The 24,565-nt window shown below is 38.5% G+C and overlaps 2 protein-coding genes across 4 annotated transcripts in view; one reads left to right on the forward strand and one right to left on the reverse strand.

Annotated features, from left to right (window-relative positions):
• Positions 1–22,957, forward strand: part of Tex10 (testis expressed 10) — a 39,485-nt gene extending 16,528 nt beyond the window's left edge. The window contains exons 10-15 of the mRNA XM_034503462.2: positions 3,074–3,162; positions 3,973–4,106; positions 14,301–14,381; positions 15,859–16,040; positions 20,775–20,985; positions 22,732–22,957. Of these exons, the coding sequence (XP_034359353.1) occupies positions 3,074–3,162; positions 3,973–4,106; positions 14,301–14,381; positions 15,859–16,040; positions 20,775–20,985; positions 22,732–22,845 (811 nt within the window). The 3' untranslated portion in view covers positions 22,846–22,957. The remainder of the gene's footprint in view (positions 1–3,073; positions 3,163–3,972; positions 4,107–14,300; positions 14,382–15,858; positions 16,041–20,774; positions 20,986–22,731) is intronic.
• Positions 21,845–24,565, reverse strand: part of Invs (inversin) — a 138,988-nt gene continuing 136,267 nt past the window's right edge. For all 3 annotated transcript variants that reach the window (XM_076934994.1, XM_034503464.2, XM_076934995.1), the window contains one exon: positions 21,845–24,213. In XM_076934994.1, the coding sequence (XP_076791109.1) occupies positions 24,110–24,213 (104 nt within the window). In that variant the 3' untranslated portion in view covers positions 21,845–24,109. The remainder of the gene's footprint in view (positions 24,214–24,565) is intronic.

The following is a 24,565-nucleotide window of genomic DNA, read 5'->3' on the forward strand; positions in this document are numbered from 1 at the left end:
TACCATATTTATTGAGGCAGGACCTTAGTCAAATCCAGAACTAAATCACTTCTGCTAGACCCTCTGCCTCCTCTTACCACTTTTCTAGGTAATCTCTTATGCCTTTATTATTTGGGGGCTGTGCTAGATGCTATTGATGAGATCAGTTCTACTTTTGTGTGTGGCTTATTTCATTTTGTTCTCAAAGTTAATCATAACTGTAACACATATGAGGATTTTTTCCTTTTCTTGAGGCCATGTGATAGTCCATCACACAGATATATGCTACATTTATTTTTCAGTTACTTGTTGATGGACATACGGGTTGTTTCTGCCATTTGACCACTGTGCATAAGTATCTCTTTGAGACCTTGCTTTCAATATTTTTGCTATATAGCATAGATATGGAATGGATAGATCATGTGGTAGTACTGTATTTTTACGCACATGCTAGGCAAATGCTCTTTTACTAAAAAGTACCTCTTCAGCTCAGATGTTTAGTGTTCTGAGGAATTGTAATACCTTGCCTTCCATAGTGGCTTTGCCATTTTTTTCCTCTGGAAGGTTTTTTGTTTTCTTTTTTGTGTTTTGAGACAGGGTCTTTCTACACTCACTATAAGCCAGGCTGGATTTGTACTCACAGAGATCTTCCTGCCTCTGCTTTCCAGCACTGGGATTTAAAGTGTGCATGCACTACCACACCTGGCTTTAAAAAAATAATAGCATTGCTAGTGTTGAAAAGACCCTGTATCACTTGTTTGAATCATGGATTGATCATCTCCCCCATGCTCCTGGCAGAATTTCTCTAGCCCTAGCTGTCCTGGTATTCTCTGTAGACCAAGGTGGACTCTAACTTAGAGATTCACCTGCCTCTGTATCCAAGCTTTGGGATTAAAGGTGTGCCCATGCCCAGCTATCAGTTGCTTCTTTTAATAAACTTATATTTGGCTATTTGGAATTGCAGAATGGTTCATAACTGTCTGCCTCACCTTTCTAGCAGTGTTGTTTATATGTGAAAATTCAAGATTTACTTCTCATGTGTGTTTGTGTGTTAGAATTGGTTATAATTTTTAAAATTTGAAGCATTGATAGTTTCCTGTGCTTTTTTTTTTTCTTAGAAATAGGGAAAAAATTCTGTACTTTGATGTAAAGCTTTTATTTAATGTTAGGCCTTTGAAATTTTTTTTTCTGTTCAATACTATATAATAAGTGTTTTTTCTTAATGATTTCTATGGGAGGGCACTTCATCTTTAGCTACATTGTCTAAGATTCAGTTTAGCTTTTGAACACTTGGTAAAATTGAGTCCCTTGACACTACATTGAATGTTCAGTTATAGTTCTCTACAGTTGATTAGCTTTTGTCAAGGGTGGGTTTAGCGGTCTTGATTTGCTTAACTTTTCTCTGAAGATTTGTGGTGATAGTTGGAAATTTGAATTTATCTACAGTACTGACATAGCTGTTCATACATAATCAGTAAAAGCAGGTTGGGACTGGGGTGGAGCTCAGTAGTAGAATGTATGCTGAGCCCCTGGATTCCATCCTGGTTCAACTTCAGACTGACTGGTTCCTTCAGACATATTTTAAAGTACTTGAGGCGTTTTTGTTAGTATCTCTCCTCTTCTACTAGACCACGATTAATATGTTACCCAATGTTATTTCCAAGTCAAACTTCCAGTGGACCTTCTGTTTCCAGCCACTGGGTGGCACAGTTGCTTCTGTATATACTGGGTATAAGAGGGTTTTTCTATTGATTCTTTTGTCCTTTCTGTTCTTGATGTTGAGTTCCTATGATATTTCTCCATGGGTATCTATGTGTTGTTTTGAATGACACAGGAGAATGCTTAACACCTCTCCTCCTATTTAAAAATATTAATAAATCCAAATGTAGGATTTTTTTTTTTACTCCCTTGTAGTGGAGCTGGGATTTAAGGTATGCACCACAGTACTTCATTTTAACCACTTCTAGAAATGGTTAAAATAAGGGCATATAGGTAAATTAGAAAAGCCTAATTCTGGCTGGCATTTACTCAGTTGTCTGATAAAATCTGTAATCTGAGCTTGTTAGATCGGAGTTTTGAATCTTTTTTGCTTTTTGGCATTCAAACTTTTCCCGAGGAAGCCTGGCTTTGAGGGGTTTTCAAAGACTAGCTAGTAACTTGTCCTACAGTAGGAACAAATATTTCTCGTTTAAATCTGCTGTACAGTTACCACTTTTTATTTTGGGTTTTGATCTTTTGAAATAGGTAGACTAGATGGGTCTCAAACTCAATGTATAGTCGAGGAAGGCTGTCACTCTCCTACCTCTGCCTCACAGGTACTGGCATTACAGATTTGTGTCATCACACTCAGCCCATCAGCTTTTCTTTCAAATCCTCTGCTTTACTGTGCTTTTGTGAGGGTAGACCAGAATACAACATATCATGTCTTTAACAATAAAGTTTTTAAAGCCTGATTGAGATATTTTTGCTCTAGCTAGCTGTGAAGCTGAAACTCCATTACACTTATTTGCTAAGGGTCAGACTTTTTTAGATAAATAAGTACATAGTGGTAGAACCTACCACAAAAGAAAATGAAGAAACTTCCTTGCCTCTTTGGATCCAATTTGAAATGTGGGATAGAAGTTTTGCTACATCATATATGTTGGACCAGTTATACTTTTTAATGAAGTACATAGCTATAAATATTAATGCCTCTTAACTTTCATAACTACAATACTAAAGTTCTTATAAATGAAGTTAAAACAACATATATACTATGGATATATTTGCAATAAAGGAAAGTGCAGAACTGGGATTGAGTGTCAGTGGCAGAGCACTTGGAAGTCCTGGGTTTAGTCTCTGGAGTTTTCAATCTTTTTTTCTTTTCTTAAAATCATGGTTTGTTTATTTTACATGCACTGGTGTTTTGCCTATATGTATGGCTGTGTGAGGGTGTTGGATCCTCTGGAGCTGGAGTTAACAGCCAGTTGTGAGCTGCCATGTGGGTGATGGAAATTAAACCTGGATCCTGTGGAAGGATCCACCAAGCCATCTCTCTAGCTTCCCAACCCCTCTATTACTATTACTAAGGTAATAGTTCTTTTGTTTCTTGTAGATCATCTTTTTCTGGATGGAGCCACTCGGTTAATGACTGCTTAGTGACTGACGTGGATTATCTCAGCTTCTTATTTTCTACACTTACAGGTAGCCAACGTTAACTTGGCAAGTTAAAAAGAGAGTACATGACTATGTGACTCTAACATACTAGCTTCCTTAGACCATGCTGTTGGAAGTATGGTGGTCTGAATCTGGAAACAGTTAGCTTCTTGCGCAGTTTGATCATTTTGAGAACTATTTGAGATCATATTTGAGAACTGACAGATTGTGTGGGTTGGACCAAGTATAATAGAGCCAAGAAGGACATCAGAATTATGTTAGGTACGGTATCTATGGTCAGAGTTTGGAGTTGAATCCACCTCCCACTCCACCCTTTTCTCCCCAAATAAACAACTTAGAGTAAATAAGAATAACTGAAAAACATGTGAAGGGCTATTGTAAGAGAACATACAGTGTTTAATGTATTTGGAATGGAGCATATTGTTGCTCTTATTTGTTCATTTGCTTTTATGTTTTTTGAGACAGGTCTTCCCTGTGAAGCTTTGGTTGGCCTGGAACTCAGAGATGCCCCTACCTCTGCCTCCAGAGTGCTGGGATTAAAGGCATGGGCCACTCATTTTCTTTGTTAAAATTTACTGTTTATGGGAGTGATTATGCCCCTTAAAAGAAAATCAAGAGTAGTAGAGTTCCCAGTGAACATGGTAAAAGTGTTTTTTTCTATGTTTTAAGTTGGGTCAGATCACATCCTTTGCATGTGTAGTTTTTGTTACTAGGATTTAATTCCTTAAGACACTGTAAGATGCGAAACACAGCAGGGTAACAAGAGCTGTTGTGAGTGTTACGTATTATTGCTCTGCGATTTACTTTTCAGCTGGCTGTCTTTGTCACCTGCATTAGGGTTTTCAAAAGAGGAGTTGGCCTGGCTGCAGAACCTTCGAGGCGTTCCTCATGTCATCCAGACATCACTTTCTCCTGTGCTTCTCTACCTTACAGACTTAGACCAGTTCTTGCACCACTGGGACATAACAGAGGTAATAGCACACCCAGAAAGAAACTGTTCATTTCTACAGTCCTGCTTGAGTCCCCGGTGTTTGTTGTGTACTGTGTGCGGGTGTGAGATGCTGCTACAACAGAGCAGGGGGGGGAGCTGTCCCCCTGCTGGAGAGCACAGCTGCGTTTGTAGCCATGAATCCACATATTTTGTAGTGGGAAACTATGTACAAAGAGCTTCATGGTAGGGGAAGAATTTAACTTACTTATTGAGAGAACTTAGGTAGGAGTTGCTCACTAGGTTTTTTTTTTTTAAGAATTAATACGTAATTTCTTAAAATTAAACTTAGGGAAGACCCCAAGTCTTTTTTTAGGTTTTGAAGCAAGCATACAGATCTTGTTTAGTTACTTAAAAGGAGATTCTGGTTTATATTTTGTACCTTTTATCTTAAAAACAGATTAATATGCTCAGTATTTGTTAAAGAAACCATTAGAAATACTAAATTCTATAGATACCTAATAAATTTACAAGTGTAAATCTTAATAGCATGTTTCAGTATTAGTGAAAATACACAAAGAAACCATAAAACTAAACCAAGTTTTAGCATGGAATTTTAAGGGTCATCTTTTATACTAATAGGCAAAATTATCTTAAAAGATTATTAATAGAACAACCTCCAAAAGTCATAAATATTTTTGATAAGGGTTTTAGTTGTGTATGTGTGTCTTGTTCTTGTTCGTTCGTTGGCTTGCTTATTTATTTATTTAAGAATGAATGAGTGAATGAATGAATGATATACTCTTGACCGTATGTAGCTCATGCTGCCTTTAACCTCAAATCCCTACCTCCTGAGGTTGGGATCACAGGGTCACTCTTCATTTCTTAATTAGCATCTGTTTCTTTCCTATGTCTTAGAAGGCTATGTTTTCTTCTGGCTGATAAAACTTTAATGATCTAATAGGTGTTTGCCTGGGAGTCTGGCCTTAATATTTTCTGTAACACACAGAGTCTAGTCCATACGTGTTCTGCCTTGATCTGTCACTGCTCTTTGCCAAGGCCATCTCTATGTTCAAGTTACTATCCAACTCTTCTGTTTGGTTGTTGTGCCAACTAGTTTTTATTAAACTGTTATTTTCATTTCATTTTATACTGAATTCTATTCATGTTCTTCTCTAAAGGGTTAGAGGTATGCCTTTTGTAGATATTTAAACTACTGTCTTGACCTTATTTGACACTGGTCGGAAGGTTAAGGCCATACTAGTGATGTATTTATCCTCTGTGACTCACGGTGCCTGCTAACGTGTTTGTTTTGGACTTTTCATAAATGCTGACTTTTAAAAAGTGAAAAACAGCGATACAATAATGAAAAAGAATAGGGTAACTAACCTAATACTTAACAGTTGAGATTTACCTCATAAGAAATGACAAGAGTTGAGAAATCTCTCAGATTGTTCATAAGGCCTTAAATTAGGAATTAAGACCTACATTTAGGAATTGGGTTCGCTAACAATTTGTAGTAGTAGCTATCATTTTAAGGATGATTTTGATATATTTAAAATACTATTTGACTTTTGAAAAAAGTATTTGATGGAGATTAGTGGGCTAGGATTCTAGGCATGGGTTTGGCAGTGTCAATGAGTTAGCTAAACTAAGTTAGACAGCTCAACCTCTTTTGCTTTCTTCTCAAGAGGCTTTGAATTAAAAGGTATTTCCTACACTTCTAGTTTCTAAGTGTGTCTGCTTGTGTGTGTGTCTGTGTCTAGTGTCATGCATATATATGTGTATGTATGTATAGATACATGCATATATATATATATATATATACACACACAGACACACACACACACATACGCATGCCACTGTGTAATTGTCATGAAAGCATGATCAACTATTTTTGAAAAGAACATTGGACATAGACATGGACTAAGTTTTTTGTTTTTGTTTGTTTGGTTTTTTTTGGTTTTTCGAGACAGGATTTCTCTTGTGTAGCTCTGGTTGTCCTGGAACTCACTCTGTAGACCAGGCTGGCCTCAAACTCAGAAATCTGCCTGCCTCTGCCTCCCAAGTGCTGGGATTAAAGGCGTGCGCCACCACTGCCTGGCAATGGACTAAGTATTAAAGTGTCTGTCTCTGAAATGCTAATTTATAAATTGTAGAAAATTAGACTTATAATTTTAGTTTTTGAAATTTTAAAGTGAAGTTCCTCAATCTCCTTTTAGATAAACTTTGTTATATTTTAAGTTCATTTTCATGTGAATGTATTTGAAGTATACTTAATTTTGCTATTTTAAATACAAATTTTATTTTTCTAATTCAATTTTGATAAGTTATCAGTAGATTAGAATTCCTTAGTTGTTGGGGTAGTGGAAATGAGGTTTCCACTGAGGCTATTTGGGAATAGTATTCACAAAATAAAATTTAGAAAAGACAACTTATAGGGAAAATTTTTATTTATCCCTTCTTACCTCCGACCCCCAATCCCCAGTGTGTGAGCGTATGCATGGGCACATGCTTTTGGTTTTCTTCATTTATGAAAATAATACTGTATATATTGGTCTGGATCTTGTATTTTTCACTTAGTGTTTTCCTGACCACTAAAAGTAGTACTTTATATTAGTGATTAACAGGGAAAGGCCCAAAAGGAAGAGAAGTCTAGATAGTAATTAATAACTTTCAAATGAGTCTTTTCTCAAAAGTTGAGTAACTGTTTTAACATTAATATTGTTGTTTTAATTTATTGGTTTTTAAGATACTGAATAGTTGAAACAGCCCCTTTTTTGCTTGAGTAGTGCTAGGGTTGGCTGCAACCCAGGATCTTCAGCATGTTAAACATACTGTATCACTGAGCTACAGTGGACCCAGCCTCCAAAGACTATATTTACAGTTCATGGATAAACAGAAGTGTAGCAGTGTAGCTGGAGATATTTTAAAATATCAATTTGGTGGGGGCCGCCATGTTCTACACTTACAAGTGGCCAGGGGCCACGCTTGCCACAACTAGACCCATGAGACCCATTGGCTTTGCCAATCCACCACGCTGTCTACAATGCTCAGCTGAGCCCAGACCATTCCTGCTATGCCTGTGGTACCCAGTAGAATGAAGACTCTTAATGCTTAAAGATTATCCAATGGATTTATGTATTTGGAAATGCACAGTTAACAAGATGCTCACACAATTAGAATAGTTACCCAATATCTAACCTTTTGATAAGCTCATACCCAGGATTGCTCTCAAACCATCTGTCCTCCATGGTTGCTAGCCTCCTTCCTTTCTCCTCCTCTTCCTCCTTCCTTCTCTCCTCTCAACTCCTCACTCTGTCTACCTCTCATACTGCCCAATCGCCGAGCTTTATTGCAAATGTAGCAGGGAAATATCCCGCTATATAGCAGTTTTAGGATTTTCATATACTTTATGTATCTTCTCCTTTTATAGTAGGATAATGTCCTAAATTTTTATCACATTCTTGTTACTTTATAGTTTTATCATGACTAAATATATATAAATATATATAACCCTCACCTATTGTTCAGTTATACATGTTGAACTTTTTTGGCTTGTGTTAAATGGGTTATTTTGGTCATATAATATTTTTTTCAACAATTTATTTTTATTTTATTTATGTGGGTATTTTGCTTATATGTATGCCTGTATACCTCTTGCATATCTGATGTCTTTAGAGACCAGAAGAAGGTGTCAGATCTCCTGGAACTGGAGTTAGAGTTGTGAGCCACTGAGCCATTTCTCTGGCTTCCCTGCTACATTTTATTGTTGCCTGATTTACTGTTTGTCATATTTTGCATGTTTTTAGTATCTTACTTTATGTTTCCTTTTGCATATTGTTAAACAGGTTTAACAGTAAGTTTTTCTGTATTGTGTCATTTTTCTGTTTTCAACATTTCAAATAATTGTTTTAAAAATTTGTGTGTATGAGAGTATTTTGATAACATGTATGTCTGTGTACCATATGTGTGCCTGCTGCTCTTGGAGCCCAGAAGAGGTATCAGATCCCCTAGAATTGGTTGTGAGCTGCCAAGTGGGTGCTGGGCATTGAACATTGTTCCTCTGGAAGAGCAGTCGGTGCTTTTAACCTATAACCATATCTTCAGCCCATCTTCTTCTGCTTTTATTTTTAAAAGTCACTATTTTTAGTAGTTTATGTTATATTTTGGTGGTGGTTGTTTTGTTTTCAATTTGATGTTTCATAATTGTTTATAGATTATTTATTGTGGAAAAATTGGCAGCCATTATTTTTCTTCAATGTTTCCTTTTTATTTCTATGTCTATATTTATGAATAATTACAGAAGAAAATATTTTGTATCCAGAGCATCACCACACTCCAGTTCACAAAGCAATTATTTATTTTTACAATTTTCCCACTTTTGTTATATATTATTCATGCAATGTGATGGTTTAATGTTGATATTTTCATATGGGTAATTGAAATATTTTGATAGGGTGATCCCAGATTTTCTCTAATTCCCTTCCCTTCTATTACAAGCTCATTATTAATGCTCCTCCTATAGTATTTTTGCACAAAATGATTTTCATTCCACATGTGAAAGAAAATGGGGCGTTTACTTTTCAAGTCGTTTTGGCTAACATGATCAGTTTTTTCTTTTTGTACATGACATGATTTATTCTTCATGGCATGGATAACATAATAATGTATCCTCTGTATGTGTTTGTGTGCATGATAGTTTCTCTACCCATTTATGCATTAATCAAGACATATGGTGACTTTGTAATGTCTCTTTTGTGGATGCTGCTTCAGTAAACTGCTTAGGCGAGCGAAACACTATTGTATGCTGCCTTTTATCCCTGTGGATTGATAACTTTCTAGGGATGCACATCTTAAGATAACCAATATTCCTTTAATAAGTATTTAAATTCATACCTTTTAATTTTGTCAATTCATTCAATAATTGTTTTATCATTAATTTTATACACAGATGAATTATTTCATGATTACTGAGTCCCACTCTCAGAGTTTGATTAACTATGTTTTGAGATGGCTAAAGCTAAAGCATGTTACTTCTTTAATCTTTTTTTTACGGTCTAGTTGTTATTTCCCTCCCAGTCTACCTTCTGACAGTTCCTCATCCCATTCTTCCTCCCCTATTTCCAAGAGGATAGCCCCACATCTCTACACACCCCACACTCCACCAGGCCTCCCCATTCCCTGGGGCCTCAAGACTCTCAACGGTTAGGTACATCTTCTCTCATTGAGGCCAGACCAGGCAGTCCTCTGCTGTATATATGTCAGAGGCCTCGGACAAGCTAGTGTATGCTGCCTGGTTGGTGACTCAGTATCAGATCTCAGGAGTCCAGGTTTGTTGAGAATGCTGGTCTTCTTAGGGGGTCGCCCTCTTCCTCAGCTTCTTTTATTTAGCCTTTCCCTAATTCAACCACAGGGGTCCCCAACTTCAGACCATTGTTTGGGTATAAGTATCTGAGTCTGTCTCAGTCAGCTGCTTGTTGGGCCCCTCTCAGAGAGCAGCCATGCTAAGCTTCTGTCTACGTACATCATACATTAGTAATAGTGTGAGGCCTTGGAGCTGCCCCTTGAGATGAGTCCCAGTTTGGGCCTGTCACTGGACCTCCTTTCCCTTGGTGTCTTCTCCATGTTTTTCCCTTCAGTTCTTTTAGTCAGGAACAATTCTGGGTCAGAGTTTTTGACCATGGGATGGCAACCCAGTCCCTCTACTTGATTCCCTCTCTCTACTGTTGGACATTTCATCTAAGGTCCTCCTAGGTATCTAGTACATTCTAGAGGGTCACCCTGCCTCCCACCTCCCGAGGTTGTATATTTCCATTCATTCTGCTTGCCCTCAGGGCTTTACCTCCCTACTTCCCCTGCCCAATATTTAATTATGTTCCCCTTTCTCTCTGCCCCTCCTGCTCTCTTCTCCTTCCCAGTTCTCTCCCTCCTACTGCCCTCTGTTTCTCCCTCCCAAATGTGATTGAAGCATTCTCACTTGGGCTCTTTGACCTGTTAACCTTCTTGAGTTCTGTGGATTGTGTTCTGGGTATTCTGTACTTTTTTTGGCTAATATCCACTTATTTGTGAGTACATACCATGCATGTCCTTTTGAGTCTGAGATACCTCACTCAGGATAATATTTCCTAGTTCCATCCATTTGCCTGCACAGCTCAAGATGTCCTCATTCTTAATAGCTTAGTAGTATTCCATTATGTAAATGAAGCACATTTTTTGTATCCATTCTTATGTTGTGGGACATCTGGGTTGTTTCTAGCTTCTGACTATCACAAACAAGGCTGATATGAATATAGTGGAGCACGTGCCTTTATTGAATGGTGGGGCATCTTTTGGGTATATGCCCAGGAGTGGTATAGCTGGGTCCTCAGGTCCAATTTTTTGAGGAACCTCCAGATTGAATTCCAGAGTATACCAGTTTGCAATCCCACCAGCAGTGGAAAAGTGTTTCTCTTTCTCCACATTCTCTTGTACTGTCATCTGAGTTTTTGATCTTAGCCATTCTGATTGGTGTAAGGTGGAATCTCAGGTTCGTTTTGATTTGCAGTTCCTTGATGACTAAGGACTGAACATTTCCTTAAGCACTTCTCGGCCATTTGAGATTTCTCTGTTGTGAATTATACTATTTCTTTCTATCTTTAGAGTAGCCTGCATGTTTTGTGAAAACCTTACATTCTGGCTGGTCAGAACTAAGACAGCTCTCTGGCTGTTTTTTGCTTTTTGTAGCCCTTGCTTCCTCTCTGCCTGGCCTTTGTATGTGTACTCACATACACACAAGTATGTGAGTGACACTTAGTATCCAGCAGCATGCTCAACAACTCTGCAGAGCTTTGCTGTAGAAATCCAGTTTCATAACTCTCTAAATGTCTTGGTTTTGTTGCTCTTCTCTAAGGGAGCTGTATGTTGCTTGAGTTACCTCTCCCTGCACTTCATAAAGTGCTTTCAGCAAAAAAAACAAGACTGTCTTTGTTTTTGTTTTTTTTTTTTAACCTTTCAGATCTCAGTTGTTTTGCACATTGCCTCATATTTGAAAACATTAATTTTCTGTATTCAGTTTTCTACTTGGGCTTTTGAATTTGTTCTTAGATGGAAGTTACAGGGTCACTTTGTGATAAAAAGGAGTGACTGCTTAAAGGATAAAGGATACTCTGTCACCCCTACTCTCACTGGGCTCAATCACTTGGTTCCCTCACATGGTCAGTCAGTGTCCAGTTACATGATGCTCACAACGTCTCATTGAATGAGGAAATCAGAGCCTCTGAGATTTGTTCCCCTGGTAAATGCTTTTATCTACATAGTGCTTTTTTGCCTCACCTTAACTCCTGTGTATAGGCATACATTTTTTACAGCCTACTTTTAATGTCCAGTCTCTCCTCTTGCCCACCACCCAGAGGCAGTGGAAGAGAAATGTTATTAGGATATGGGGGAAGTGGATCTGTTTAGCAATAGTTCTTTGGAGGAAGCTCAATTTTCTTTAGCAGCACTTCAGTCCTGTAGCAAACACCACATACGATTCAGCAGCTGTAGTCCAGTCCTCTTGGCAGGCAGACACCACGCATGAACCAGCAGCTGTAGTTAAATGCTGAAGAAACTGCAAGGCTCCCCAACTGCCCTGAGGCCTCTGAAGCTGCAAGAAGTCACAAGAACCTCATGAGCAGTTCTTGGGCAAGTTTCAATTCCGTTACCACAAGCAGAGTGCAACAGTGCTGTGTAAGGGTAATCAATGCGTATAGTTGGTTAAGAATAGGGAGGCGGAGAAAATCAAACCAATACTCCATCTCCCACTGTCTGTAGGGTGGATTTTATACTACTTCATATGCGGCCTTTTATGTGTCCAGTGTCTGCTTGAGGAAAACAGTCTTTCATGTGTCTGCTTTAACAAGACATCCTTTTACCTGTGCGCCCCAGGAAAACATTGTTTGCCATAACTTACTTTCCAGAGAAACTAGAAGTTCCACTTCACCTGTGTATTTATTTTAAAACTCCTTTCAGGTATCAATTTTCATGTATAAGAAGAATTGGTTTTCCTATCAAAGCACATGTATTCTCTTTCATTCTTGAGGAGAGACATACCATTTTCTGTAGAGCTCAGTTCAACATTGAGTTTATGTTCATATTCACATTCTGTTTATTCACATTCGTAGGTTCTCACTGCTTTTCTGGATGTGGAGACTCAGCTTTTAGACATAATACCTCTTGTAGTGTTGTCCAAACTTAGTGCTGAGTGGAAGTTGGAGCCTACTGGTTTAGAACACGGTTTTGTTTGATTCTGTTGAACCTGTCAGACTAGAAAGGCCCCTGGGTTTAAACAAGAAAATTGACATACCAAATTGCTTTTTCTTATTCTCTCAGATATTCTAACACAGATGAGCCTTTGACTAAATGAACTTACCTTACTGTTGGTTTCCAGGAATTAGAAATCACCTGCCTTCTGTGGAGCAGCATGGCAGACTCTACTGAAACATGCATTTGGGGGAAACACAAAATTCTTTAAAAAGAAAAGATGTTAAACTTCAAGGCCTTTTAAATTTTTCTTTATTTATACCTTGACTCAGTAATCATTCAGTAGAGAGTTGTTCAGTTTCTACAAGTTTGTAAGCTTTCTGTTGTTGGAATCCAGCTTTAATTCTTGGTGGCCTGATAGGATTCAGGGGATCATTTCAATTTTCTTGTATCTGCTGAGACTGACTTTTGACCGAGTATATGGTCAGTTTTGGGGGAGGTGCTGAGAAGAAAGCATTTCTTTTTGTGTGGGGGTGAAATATTCTGTAGATTGCTGTTAGGTCCATTTAATTCATAACCTCTGCCAGTTCCATTATTTCTGTTTAGTGTTTGGGTGACCTGTCCATTGGTGAGGGTGGATGTTGAAATTTCCCAATATTAATGTGTGGGGTTCAATGTGTGATTTAAGCTTTCATAATGTTTCTTTTACAAATGTGGGTACCTTTGCGTTTGGGGCATAGATGTTGAGAATTGAGACCTCATCTTTGAGTATGAAGTGTTATTCCCCGTCTCTTTTGATGAAATTTTGGTTGGAAGTCTATTTTATGAGTTAACTATTAGAATGGCTATATCAGCTTCTTTGGTTCATTGGCTTCAGAAATTTTTTCAAACCCTTTTCTTTGAGGTAAATTCTATCTTTGATGTTGAGGTGGGTTTTTTGTATCCAGCAGCAGAATGGATCTTGTTTTTGCATCCATTCTATTAGCCTGTGTCTTTTTATATGGGAATTGAGTTCATTGAGAGATATAAATGACCAATGACCAGTGATTGCTAATTCCTCTTGTTTTGATGGTGGTGGTGATGGGGAGGGAAGGAAAGAGAGGTGGGGAGATTGTTTCCCTTTGTTGGTGTTGCTGGTGTGAAATTATTTTCTGTGTTATCATGGGTGCAGTTTACTTCATTGGGTTGTAGTTTTCCTTCTAGTACCATCTGTAGGGCTGGATTTATGGATAAGTATTGTTTAAATTGACTGTATTTTGCAATATTTTGTTTTCTCTATTTATGGTGATTGACACTTTTGTTGAGTATATTAGTCTGGGCTGCCGTCTGTGGTGTCTTCGTCTGAAGAATAGCAGTCTAGGCCCTTCTGGCTTTTAGAGTCTTCATTGAAAAGTCAAGTGTAACTCACTTGGCCTTTTCCCCTTGCAGCTTTTAATGTTTTGTCTTTGTTCTGATTATTATGTAGCAGTAGAATTTTCTTTCTGGTCTCATCTATTTGATGTTCTGTAAGTTTCTTGTATGTTTATAGGTATCTTCTTCATTAGGTAGTTTTTTATATGATTTTGTTGAAAATATTTTTTGGACCTTTAAGCTGGAAATCTTCAGTTCATAGGTTTGGTCTTTTCATAGTGTCCCAGATTTCTTGGATGTTTTGTGTCAGGAACTTTTTATATTTAACATTTTCTTTGACCAATGTATCAATTTCTACTAAATAACTAGAAGGCTTTTGTCAATCATTTGATTCTACCCTTTGGGCCTTTGTGTTGTAGCTATTAATAGAAATATAGTCTCCATCTTCCTAAGCTAGAAAGATGTAGATGTTTTTGTAGATACTTAATAGATGTAGTATTGTGTGTGTGTGATGTCTGTTTGACCCTTGTTATTTGCATCTACAAAATCAAGGTTTTGTTACCTGTTCGCTATTGATATATAAAATTGCTTTAAAAATTCTGTTGCACTTATCTTAATTCTCAAATGTTGTGATGCAGTTACTGTTTTTCTCTTTTTCTGACAGGCAGTTTGTCACAGTTTATTGGTTATTCCTGCCAGAAGCCAGAGCTTTGACATCATGCAGAGTGCCATCAGTAAGCATTTGGTAAATATCTTTAGTTTTATGTTTGTTTATTTGTTTTCTTAAGTAAAATGAAGTTTACCTGGCATCTCATGGCATGAAGAACTTCGGTTGGCTGTGGCTAAGTATGTAACTGAGGGTGCTGTTGGGGAGTGAGTGGAGGGTGGTATGCATTCTTTTTCTTGAGATCTTATATTCTGTATTTTTAAAATAAGGATCCTTAAAATTAAAACCCAGTCATTTCTGAGTTAATGTTAATAAGTGTGTTTGAGATCCAATAGTTTGTGGTTCAAAGTAGGGACATTATAGGCTTAGTCCTTGGAAGCAGTGAGCTCAGCTTTGAGTCAAACTTGTCTTTTTACCCTGAAATTCACATTTGTATGCCTCAACTACATCTTGCAACTTCCTCCAATGTTTACATTGTGACTTGGATTTGTTTTTAGAATATGTTTCATTTCAACATTAAAATCTATTTTTCTGGGGATTCACTTCTTTGACTAATCTTATAGTCATTACCATAACCTTCTTCCTCCCTTAGAGTGAAGTTTCCCTTGAACTGGAGGAGAATGCACTATTAATTCTAAGTGCCCTTTTTTCCTTGCTGTCAGATGTCAAGCTCTTATTCTCTTATCGACACAGATGCCTCCTTTTTTTTCTTCTCTGCCACTAGTCACAGGTTTTTGCTTTCGTGTGCACACATTTATGGGAAAGGCTTAACATTCTAGCCTGTCGTGGCCTCCATTTTCAGATTGCCTTTTGGAGAGGGTTCAGTTCTGTCTGTACAGTTACAACTTGTGTTCAGCCTTAGTGACAGTGCACTCCTGTGTATCTAGATGAATGAGCATACCATAATGAACCTTTTCTGGCTTCCATGTTTCTTTCCAGTGAGCAGCTTAATGGTAATATAATATCTCTTAGTGATCCCTCTAGATGCATTTTCCTTACTGTGTCCACATGGCTAAAGGTCAAGAGAAGACTAAGTATAAAAGAGACTCTGCATTTAAGTCTATAGAGTAGAGAGTGGGAACCAGTGAGCAGAGTTCTGGTTTGAATAGTTATATATAACTGTGATTGTTAGATCGTGACTTTGGATGGGATTATATGAAGCATTCCTTTAAATAATGTTATTTCTGACTGTGATAGAGACTGTAATGTTTGAAACTTGTAAATGTTTCCTCCATGAAAGGGAGGCAGTGTGTCTTGTATCAATGGCAGTTCTCGGACTTAGTTCTGTGCTAGAATGCTTGCTTGCATGTGTGAATTCCTGAGCTCTGCTTTCAATTTTTGTTGCCATACACAAAAAAGTTATTTCTTCATGCAAAGTAATTTTATTTGAGAATTAAATTCTCAGAGGAAAATTGGGCCTTAAAGTACAGCAAGTAGCTGAGTTATGTGACTACTAAAGTAACATTTACCCCTCCCCCACCACAGTGATTATGACTACTAAAGTGACATTTACCCTCCCCCACCACAGTGATTAATCTCACTTTTCTGCACTCAGGTTGGATTGACTGTAATTCCTGACAGCACAGCTGGCTGTATATTTGGAGTGATGTGTAAGCTCCTGGATCATACGTGTGTAGTTAATGAAACTCTCCTGCCATTCCTGGCTTCTTGTTGCTACAGCCTTCTGTATTTTCTGCTTACTCTAGAGAAAGGCGAAGCAGAACATCTAAAAAAGAGGTAATGCTTGTTTTATTTTCAACCTTAATCTTTTCCCTTTTGTTTCTCTCCTCCCTAAATAAGAATGAAGGATAACTGGATTTTTAGAACTAATTTAAATTCCTTCAGTGGGCTTGAATATGCTTTGGTAGCTTTTTTTTTTTTTTTTTTTTTTTTTTTTTTTTTTTTTTTCTTATATTCATCTTTTTAGTGTTGTAGCAAGACTTCTTGGGTTTTTTATTTTTCATTAAGCTACAGATTTGAAAAGTTAGATGGTATTACAAAGTTTCTGGAAAGCTTTTATGAGAATTAGAGGTCTTCCAAAGTAAAAAGTTCTACTCTAAAGACAGCGAATGAACTGTTAGTACAGTTTCTTAGTAGTGTTTTGGTTGGTTTGTGTGTGTGTGGTTTTATTTTATTTTTAGGCTTAATTAGAGATAGCCAGAATAGAATTTTAAATTGTTGGATTTAAGAAGTGTTAAGTACTAGTGACTTTAGTTAGTACTTGTACTTCTTTGCAATATTTAAGCTAGAACTTACAGGATGTTTGGACAATTCCACTATAGGTTTAAAAGTGTTTTCATGTTTATGATTTTATTGGTGTACCTGTTGGCTCAAGTGAAAAACCTCTAGACAGGTGAGCAAATAGGAAAAAATAAAAATTACATTCTTTTCTCTTTTGTTAATCTTTTTATATGTGCAGTTTCTAGTCTTTCTTTGAACTTACATTGTTCGCAGTGGCTTTTTTTTTTTCTTTTTTCTTTTGAGACAGTCTTGCTGGCCTCAGTCTCAGAATCTTTATCAGTCTCAACACGTGCTGGTGCTGTAGGCGTGCACCTTCATGCCCTGTGGCTTCTTCTCTTTGAACTCATAAATGTGCTGAAAAATGTAGTGTGCGTGCTGGCTGAATACATTTCATGGCTTAAAACAGTAATAACAAACTGACCCATCCGTGTAATGCATTCCTGGGCATGTGTATAGACCCACACTACCTGCACACAACACAAACTGGAGTACGTGTTCTCTTCTGTGTGTATCTCTGTTACCTTAGTGTTGTTTGGTAGTGTGGCTTGTTAAGTAGGTGGTTCTGTGTATATCTATTTCTTCTGTTCTTCACATTTGCAAACTTGATAATAATTATCTTTTTGTATTTTTTCTTTTGGCTATCAGTATGGTCTGTGATCATTTGTGTTGATTCATTTATTCTGCTCTATTTTATTCACTGTTCTGTTTTATTCACTTTTAATTCTCTATATGAAGGTAAGCTTTAGCAAAGTTCTTTAATGGATTAGATAGTAAATAATTCAGGTTTTCAGGGCCGTAAGCTCTCTGCCATAGGTACTCAGCACTACTGTATAATGTACAAGCAGCAGTAGCAAATACATAAGCGAGTGTGGCTGTTTCCAGTAGTACATGGTTTACACATGGAGGCTGTGGTCTGGCTTTGGCTGGCTTTACAGTCCTTCGATCTGTAGCATTCTGTTCTGTGAATGTGCCAGGCCTTGTCCATTATCATACTATTTGTACGTAAGCTCATAGTTCTTTCCAATAAAGACTCAATTTTTTAAAAAATAAGTGTTTTTACTGCAATACCATAAAACTAATGCATAGTGAATATAGATTTGATATTATCTAAGGTTTTATAACATCTCCACATAGGACTTCATTTGTAATTGCTACTTGTCGGGATCTTCTATCATCTGAAATATAAGCCCTTATTATTTTTTTTTTTTAATCTGAAATTTCAAAGATCTTTAAAGCTTTTAAATAAGGAACATCTTTGGATTTATTGGACTAGACTGGGGAAAACCAAGTATGTGTAATAACTTGTTTTCCTTTTTAAAGTACCTCTTTGTTTTAGAAAGTCTCACTTTGTGACCTGGCTGGCCTGGAACTGGCTGTGTAGACCAGGCTGGCCTCAAATACAGAGATCTTTGATTTCACAGATACTAGCTGAAAGTCAGGGTTGACAAAGCCTGGGTCACAGTGTGCCACAGCCCTGAAGATGCTGTTCTTTCTTTTATCTAGTTGGCTCTTGAATAATGAAACTCTACTGCTGGCCTAGCCTCTTGGTTTGTAGGTAGAAGTCTAAGTCCTTATGTTCTTTAAAGATAATCTGTTTTAAGTTGGTGTGTAGTTTTCCATTGCTTGGGCTTAAATCTCTGCCTGAAGACTCGGGATCTTGTTTTTCATTCTGGGAAGTCCTTTGTTATTTCTTCCATTGTTCTTAGTTTTTCTAAGAATTCCATTTAAAGCATGGGGAGCTGTTTATCCTCTTTTGTCTCTAAACATCTTTCAGTCTGATTCTCTTTGAGTTAATCCTCCCATTGAGCACTTGACCAAGTTTTGTTTGTTTTCTTTGGTTTGCTTCTGTTTTGGCACTTTGCCATTCTTGTTTGTGGTTTATTGATGTTGCTTTCAAGTTCTTGACAGTTGATCAAAAGTCTTTTCTGATGCAGAAAACTTTCTCTTCCATGGAGAGTAAGAGGGATTCTGAAAACTGTCTTTCACAGGGTTGAGCAGATTCTGTGTCTTGGGTTGCATGCCTTTTTTAGTGTGTATTTTGCAGGAATTAATGGTGACTTCATTGTAAGATAGTTTCACATTTTCCTTTTCCTGATTTCTCCCCTTGTATGTGAAGTTCAGTTCAGATACTTGCCTCTCATACCTAGGACTTTGACACCTTTGTTCCAACAGTGTTTAGTTACTTGAAATCCACCTAAACAAGTAGAAAATGGGAAGTCATGTTCAGTCAGTGAGGACTGTTACAGAAGACTGGGATGGAACTGAGACTGTCACCACTTAGTGGCATTGATGTTACTCATGTGTTTGTGGTGGTGCTGGTATAGATAACTGGTACAGACCAACGGTGCTGCTAGTTGTACAGAATACAGCACAAGAAAGGTACATAACTGGAACCCCAGTACTGTGAGGTAGAGGCAAGATGCTACAAGTTTGAGGCCAGCCTGGCAGTGAGTTATAAGGCAGCAGAAGGACACTCAAACATTAAATCAAGATTTAAAAAAATGACAAAATACAACATTAGGTACATAGTACTTGATGTCTTTATTGGCTCAGCTTCATATCTTCTGCTTACTGCATCTCTTGATAGTATTGTGAAGCTATGCACTGTGGCATTCACACGGTGAAATCATCTAACCTTTCTCAGAATGCATCCTCACTGTCAGATGACTCCAAAGCTGGGTATTTAAAAATTGTTTAGGAACCAAAGCAACTTCCTGTTATCTTTTTCACATGAATTTTTATAGTCTTTATGCCTCTGCCTTATTATTAACTATTCAAGCGTCTGCTGACTTTTCTCTTTTCTCCTTGTACATGGCTATTCAAGTCTGGTTCTGTGTCAGTACATGGGCTAAAGACCTTGACCTTGCTGGTCTAGAATGGATCCATTGTATACCTTACATGTAAGACCTTTAGGTGGAGTCCCAGGAGTTGAACATGCTCAAAAAGCTGAGATTTGGGGACTTTGGAAGGCTGTTCACTCCGAGTACAGAAACTAAGACTAACGTTGGAGCCATCAGCAATCTCTGCTGTGCTCTGGCACAGCTCTAGGAGTTGACCTAAGCAGGGCAAGTGAGAGAATGAAGAATAAAGGTACATTTAGAGAAAGCTGGGGTTGGGTAGGCTAGATTCTCATCTGGAGAAGCTGCACTACACTGGAAGCTCGGAATGCTTATTATACACTGTTTACTATATACAGGTAAACAGCTAGGTGGGCTACTGCATACAGTAGGACAAAGAGATAGGCTTAGCTAAAAATGGTAGGAGCCTGAATAGTCTTCAGGCCGTAAACATCTTTGGGCGAAGAGAGCAACTATGGTTGACATTTTCTGAATACACTTTCATCGTTTGCACTCTACACCTATGGAAGGCTTTGCCACCCAAGCCTTACCTGGGGGAAAGCTTTGCCAATCAATCCTAACTTAATGGTTCCTGACATAGAATTCCCTTTGTCGACAACATACATTCACTCAGGACTTTACTTGTTCCCCGTAAGTCCCTGTACTCACCCTCCAAATGGATATTGTGTCATTTAATTACACTCAGATCATATTTATCATAAGCCTGTTTAGTGACATGTAAATGACCATTTATCATTTTATGACCCAGTGTTGGAGTAATGGTCCCATTTTTGGCTACTTTCTGAAGTTTGTTTGGGTTCCTGGCAAACACGGTTTTCTTTCTGGAAATCAGTCCTTTTCTTTGTTGGGTGATACTGACCAGACTCTGGATCCAGTCATAGGTTTAAAGTTTCAACTATGGATTTCTGTTCTTTCTTGGAAGCAGTAGCCTTCTACATTGTATAGTAATTGAAGAGTTTCCAGTGTGTGTGTACATGTGTAGATCATTCTGTTTTCTGGCAAGCTCTATGCTATACATAATCGCTGTTGCTTCCAGGAAAATGCTGTTTACTAGACTTGCTAGCAGTTAATTCTTAGTTGCTTTACTACTTATGATTTGTTGTATTTAGTTTGGAGTTTATTTGTTTTGTTTATTGAGGTAGGATCTTGGTTGTCCAGGCTAGCCTTGAACTCATTATGTAGCCTAAGTTGGGCTCAAAATCAGAGTCACTTCTGTTCATCTCCTAAATGTTGGAATTATAGGCATTGAGCTGTCACATCTGGCAAGAAACATTTGTATTTCTTGAAAGTCTATTTTAGTTTTGGGTGATATGGGAAGGGCATTCCTCTTGTGTTTTGGCTCACCAACTCATTTTTCTTTGTATTACTCTAGGGACAAGCTGTGGGAGGTTTGTGTCTCCATCCTGGCTCTCCTGCCTAGAGTCCTCAGGTTGATGTTACAGAGTCTGCGGGTGAACAGAGCGTCTCCCGAGGAGCTGCCTGTTATAGGCCAGCTGCTTCGCCTGCTGCTTCAGCATGTGCCTCTTAGGTCACACATGCTGACAAATGCCATCATAGTGCAGCAGATTATCAAGAACATTACGGTAGGCATCATGGAACCCAGTGCTTTCTCCTTTTTGTTAGAGGGAGGGCCAAGGACTACTTTTGAGAGAAATTCCTGTGTACCAACTGACTCTTTGTCCATGATTCAGAACCAGTCTTTTAATAATAACCTCTTAAAATACTCAAGAAGAAGGTGGCACCACAAGTTCAGTTGGTGTAAATGTTACAGCTCTGAGGGGTCACCTTTGGGAGCCAAGGAATACCACAAAGTCACACCATATAACAAACCTCACCCAACATTCATTGGAAAGACATAAGAGTAGCTGCCTCTGCTCTGGAGAGAAGCAGCAAAAACTAAGCAGGATACAAGCTTTATATAGGGTTTCTTGGGGGTGTGGAGAAGTTTGCCAGGGTGGCCTGGGATTGGAGGAATATTGAGGCTGGATCTTGGGCTTCTTTTTTTTTTTTAAGGGTAGGGCCTGGCCACTCTCTCCTTCAGGGGTTGGAAGACTGTTAGAGAAGTTGTGGGGAGGGACAGTAGCTGCTTGCCCACCTCAAGGGTTTTACTGTCGGGGAGTTAGGCACTAAAGACATTGTGAGACAGTTTTTTTGCGCAACAGTAATGGCAACTCTTTTACACTTCTTTAGTTAAACTTATTTTTCTGTCTGTCAAAATAGGATTAATGCAGGTTTGGGTGACTGTTAAATGAGAATGTTCAAGTAATCTGTTTAGTTTACCTGGCATTTATTAAGTGCTACCTAATTGTTTTGGTATCAGCCTACCTCTACAAAAGAAGAAAGAAGATTGATAGCTGGCCCTATAGAATTAATCTATTGATATTAGTGTAAAGATCATGAAAACTGATGCCAAGTGGAAGGAATAAAGGCATAAGGGATGGATGGATGTCCATAAATATTTTTATTAGTCTCCAGCATGTCCAGGAGGAAACAATTCTGCAAAGAACTTGTTACTCTTAAGGGCACATACTGTTTCCCTTGTCACATTGATCAGATAACAGTTCCAACTTAAACAAAAGGACTTAATGTATTTGACAGTTTGAGAGTGCACTCTTATCATGGAGTAAGCACTGTGGCTGGGATATATCTGTAGCAGTGGGTGTTTGCTGGGTGGCTTTACATCTCAGTAGTTCAGGAAGTAGAGAGCCTAGGCCAGAAGTAGGCTGTGTCCAAAGAACCTTCCAAAACAGTAACACTCACTGGGGACTAATTATTCAAATACTTACGCTCTTAAGGGCCCATTTCATAATTTCAAAATTAAAGAGTAGGAATTTTCACTAGCTATAGTAACTCCCAACAGTTGGTTTGGTTTGTATTTTAAGATTTCTTCTAGTTTATAGAAGGAGAGGATTTTTTTTTTTAAATTTTTATTTCTTTACTTACTCACTTTTTACTTCCTGCTTACTGCCCCATCTCCCTGTCACCCCCTGCCACAATTCCTCTCCCTTCCCCTTCTCTGAGGGCCCCCTGGGTATCTATCCTCCTACCCTGGCACTTCAAGCTTCTTCGAGGTTAGGCTCTTCCACTCCCGCTGAGGCCAGACAAGGCAGCCCAGGTAGAAGAACGTATCTTAAGTATAGACAACAGTTTTTGAGACAGCCCCTGTTCCAGTTCTTCAGGACCAAGCTGCACATCTGTTACATATGTTCAGGGAGGCCTAGGTCCAGCCTGTGTGTGTTCTCCAGCTGGTAGTTGGGGAAGATACTTTTCTAGAGGCCATGAAAAATGTCAGGTTCTCAAACTAAAGCGCCTTTTGTTTTTCTCTGCAGACTTTGAAGGGTGGCAGTGTTCAGGAGCAGTGGCTTACAGACTTGCATTACTGCTTCAGCGTGTACATCAGTGGCCATCCCCAAGGTCCAAGTATATTGAATGCATTGTATTAAAGAAGCACCATGGTACCTCCTGTTTGAAATGAACTGTTCATGCACATTCTTTTATTTTGAAGAAAGACTGATGTAACGGATGTTTGCCATTAAACCTCAACATTTTAAAGCAGTTAGTTGTTCATGAGCTTCCTTCATACAGAAGTGGGGAAATAAGCTGTAAGAGTTCTTAGTGATCTCACGCTGTTTGCCTGGACTAGCACACAGTTCAAGGACAGGCAGCAGAACATTTTGAATTTCTTAAGAGCTAAATGTTTAGAACACATAGAGTGAGCTCACCAGTGAATCTTTGTGATCCCATCTACATAAACCTGTCTTCATACTTGTGAATATAATTTACTAAACTAAAAGTCTAGGTAATTAAATGAAGTAAACATTTGCTTCCTGTCCTTTAGTGTTGGCACAGGAGTGACCTGATGTCATCTTTGCCTTTGTAAAGCCCATAATCACTAGACTTTAAGCCAAGTATTCTTAGCTAGAATATGGGTTCCTTTCATAAAATAAATTGCATTTGGGGAATGCTACGTATTTCTGCAAGCTGGTCAGAAGATGCAAAGAGGAAGAGAAGCCTGAGTTGGTTGGCGAATTCTGCTGTTAATAAACCCTGTCCTGCTGACTTCTTGGTGCTGTGGTCTCACTGGTGCCATTCAGCAGTGAAAGCCCCAGTCAGAGAGAGTACACAGCTACACCTTTAGTCTTTTCTGGGCCAATTTGGAAACTGAAAACTAAGGAAGCAACAGAGTGTACGTATGTCTCAGTTCCACTTTAGTACAATGGGCAGTTTGTAAATGCATGCACTAAGCCATGATTGTGATCCAAAATTTAAAATGTCTCTTGAGATGTTTGTCACAGTATGTTCCAGGGAAGTAGAGTTGAGGGTGGCTGCTGCGGCCCAGGTTTCTTGTCTCATTTAAGCAGGTTCTCTAGTGTGAAAAACCTAGGCCTGTGCCAGTCAGCTATTAGAAATCGCAGCCCAGCAGCTCCTTTAGTGCAGGTGTTGTTACTGATGAGTGTGGCAGTTCTCATCTCCAGCCCTGTTGGCTGAGGTGAAGCACACAGCGAGGCAGTCCATCCGAGCGCTGTGCTCTGGTCCTTTCAGGGCATGCTGAGAGGAATAAAAAAGTACCCAGGAGAAACCATTTGAACCTTGTCTTTGACCACATATGCTGGGTAATAAGGCTTTAGGTGCAGATAGTAAAGCTTTCTCATGAGTAAGGCCTTACAGATTCCAGAATTCCACACTGGTACTGATCTTCCTCCAGGGTCAAAGCTTTGGCTTATTTTTTGGTTGACTGGCTGGTTGTAGGTTGTAAGAAAACTTCTTTGATCTTCCACTGTTGTCAAGATGTATAGACTGCAAACTGCTCACTGTTAAAAGCAAATGGATATTTATATTATTGATCTGACTGGAAGAGAGGAGTTGTTTGTGGTAAGATAAAAGGATTTGGGATGCCTTCCCTGGTGCCAAGCAAGGGAGTGATGAGCCAGGTGCCTAGATAAAGAGGACTAGTTCTTTCTCACCTCATTGATTGATAGGGCATCTCTTTAAAGCAGGAACTGGACTGGGAGGGGTTGTAAGTGGACTCTAGATCTTGAGTGAGTGGAAATGGTAATAACATCCTTCTCTGCATGCCTTTCATGTGGAACACATGATTTGCACACATCTTAGAATTCTTTTGCCACAACAACTAGAAGGTTTTAGGGATGACAGATAGGAATC

This window comes from Arvicanthis niloticus, chromosome 5, assembly GCF_011762505.2.
Source record: "Arvicanthis niloticus isolate mArvNil1 chromosome 5, mArvNil1.pat.X, whole genome shotgun sequence".
NCBI lineage: Eukaryota > Metazoa > Chordata > Mammalia > Rodentia > Muridae > Arvicanthis > Arvicanthis niloticus.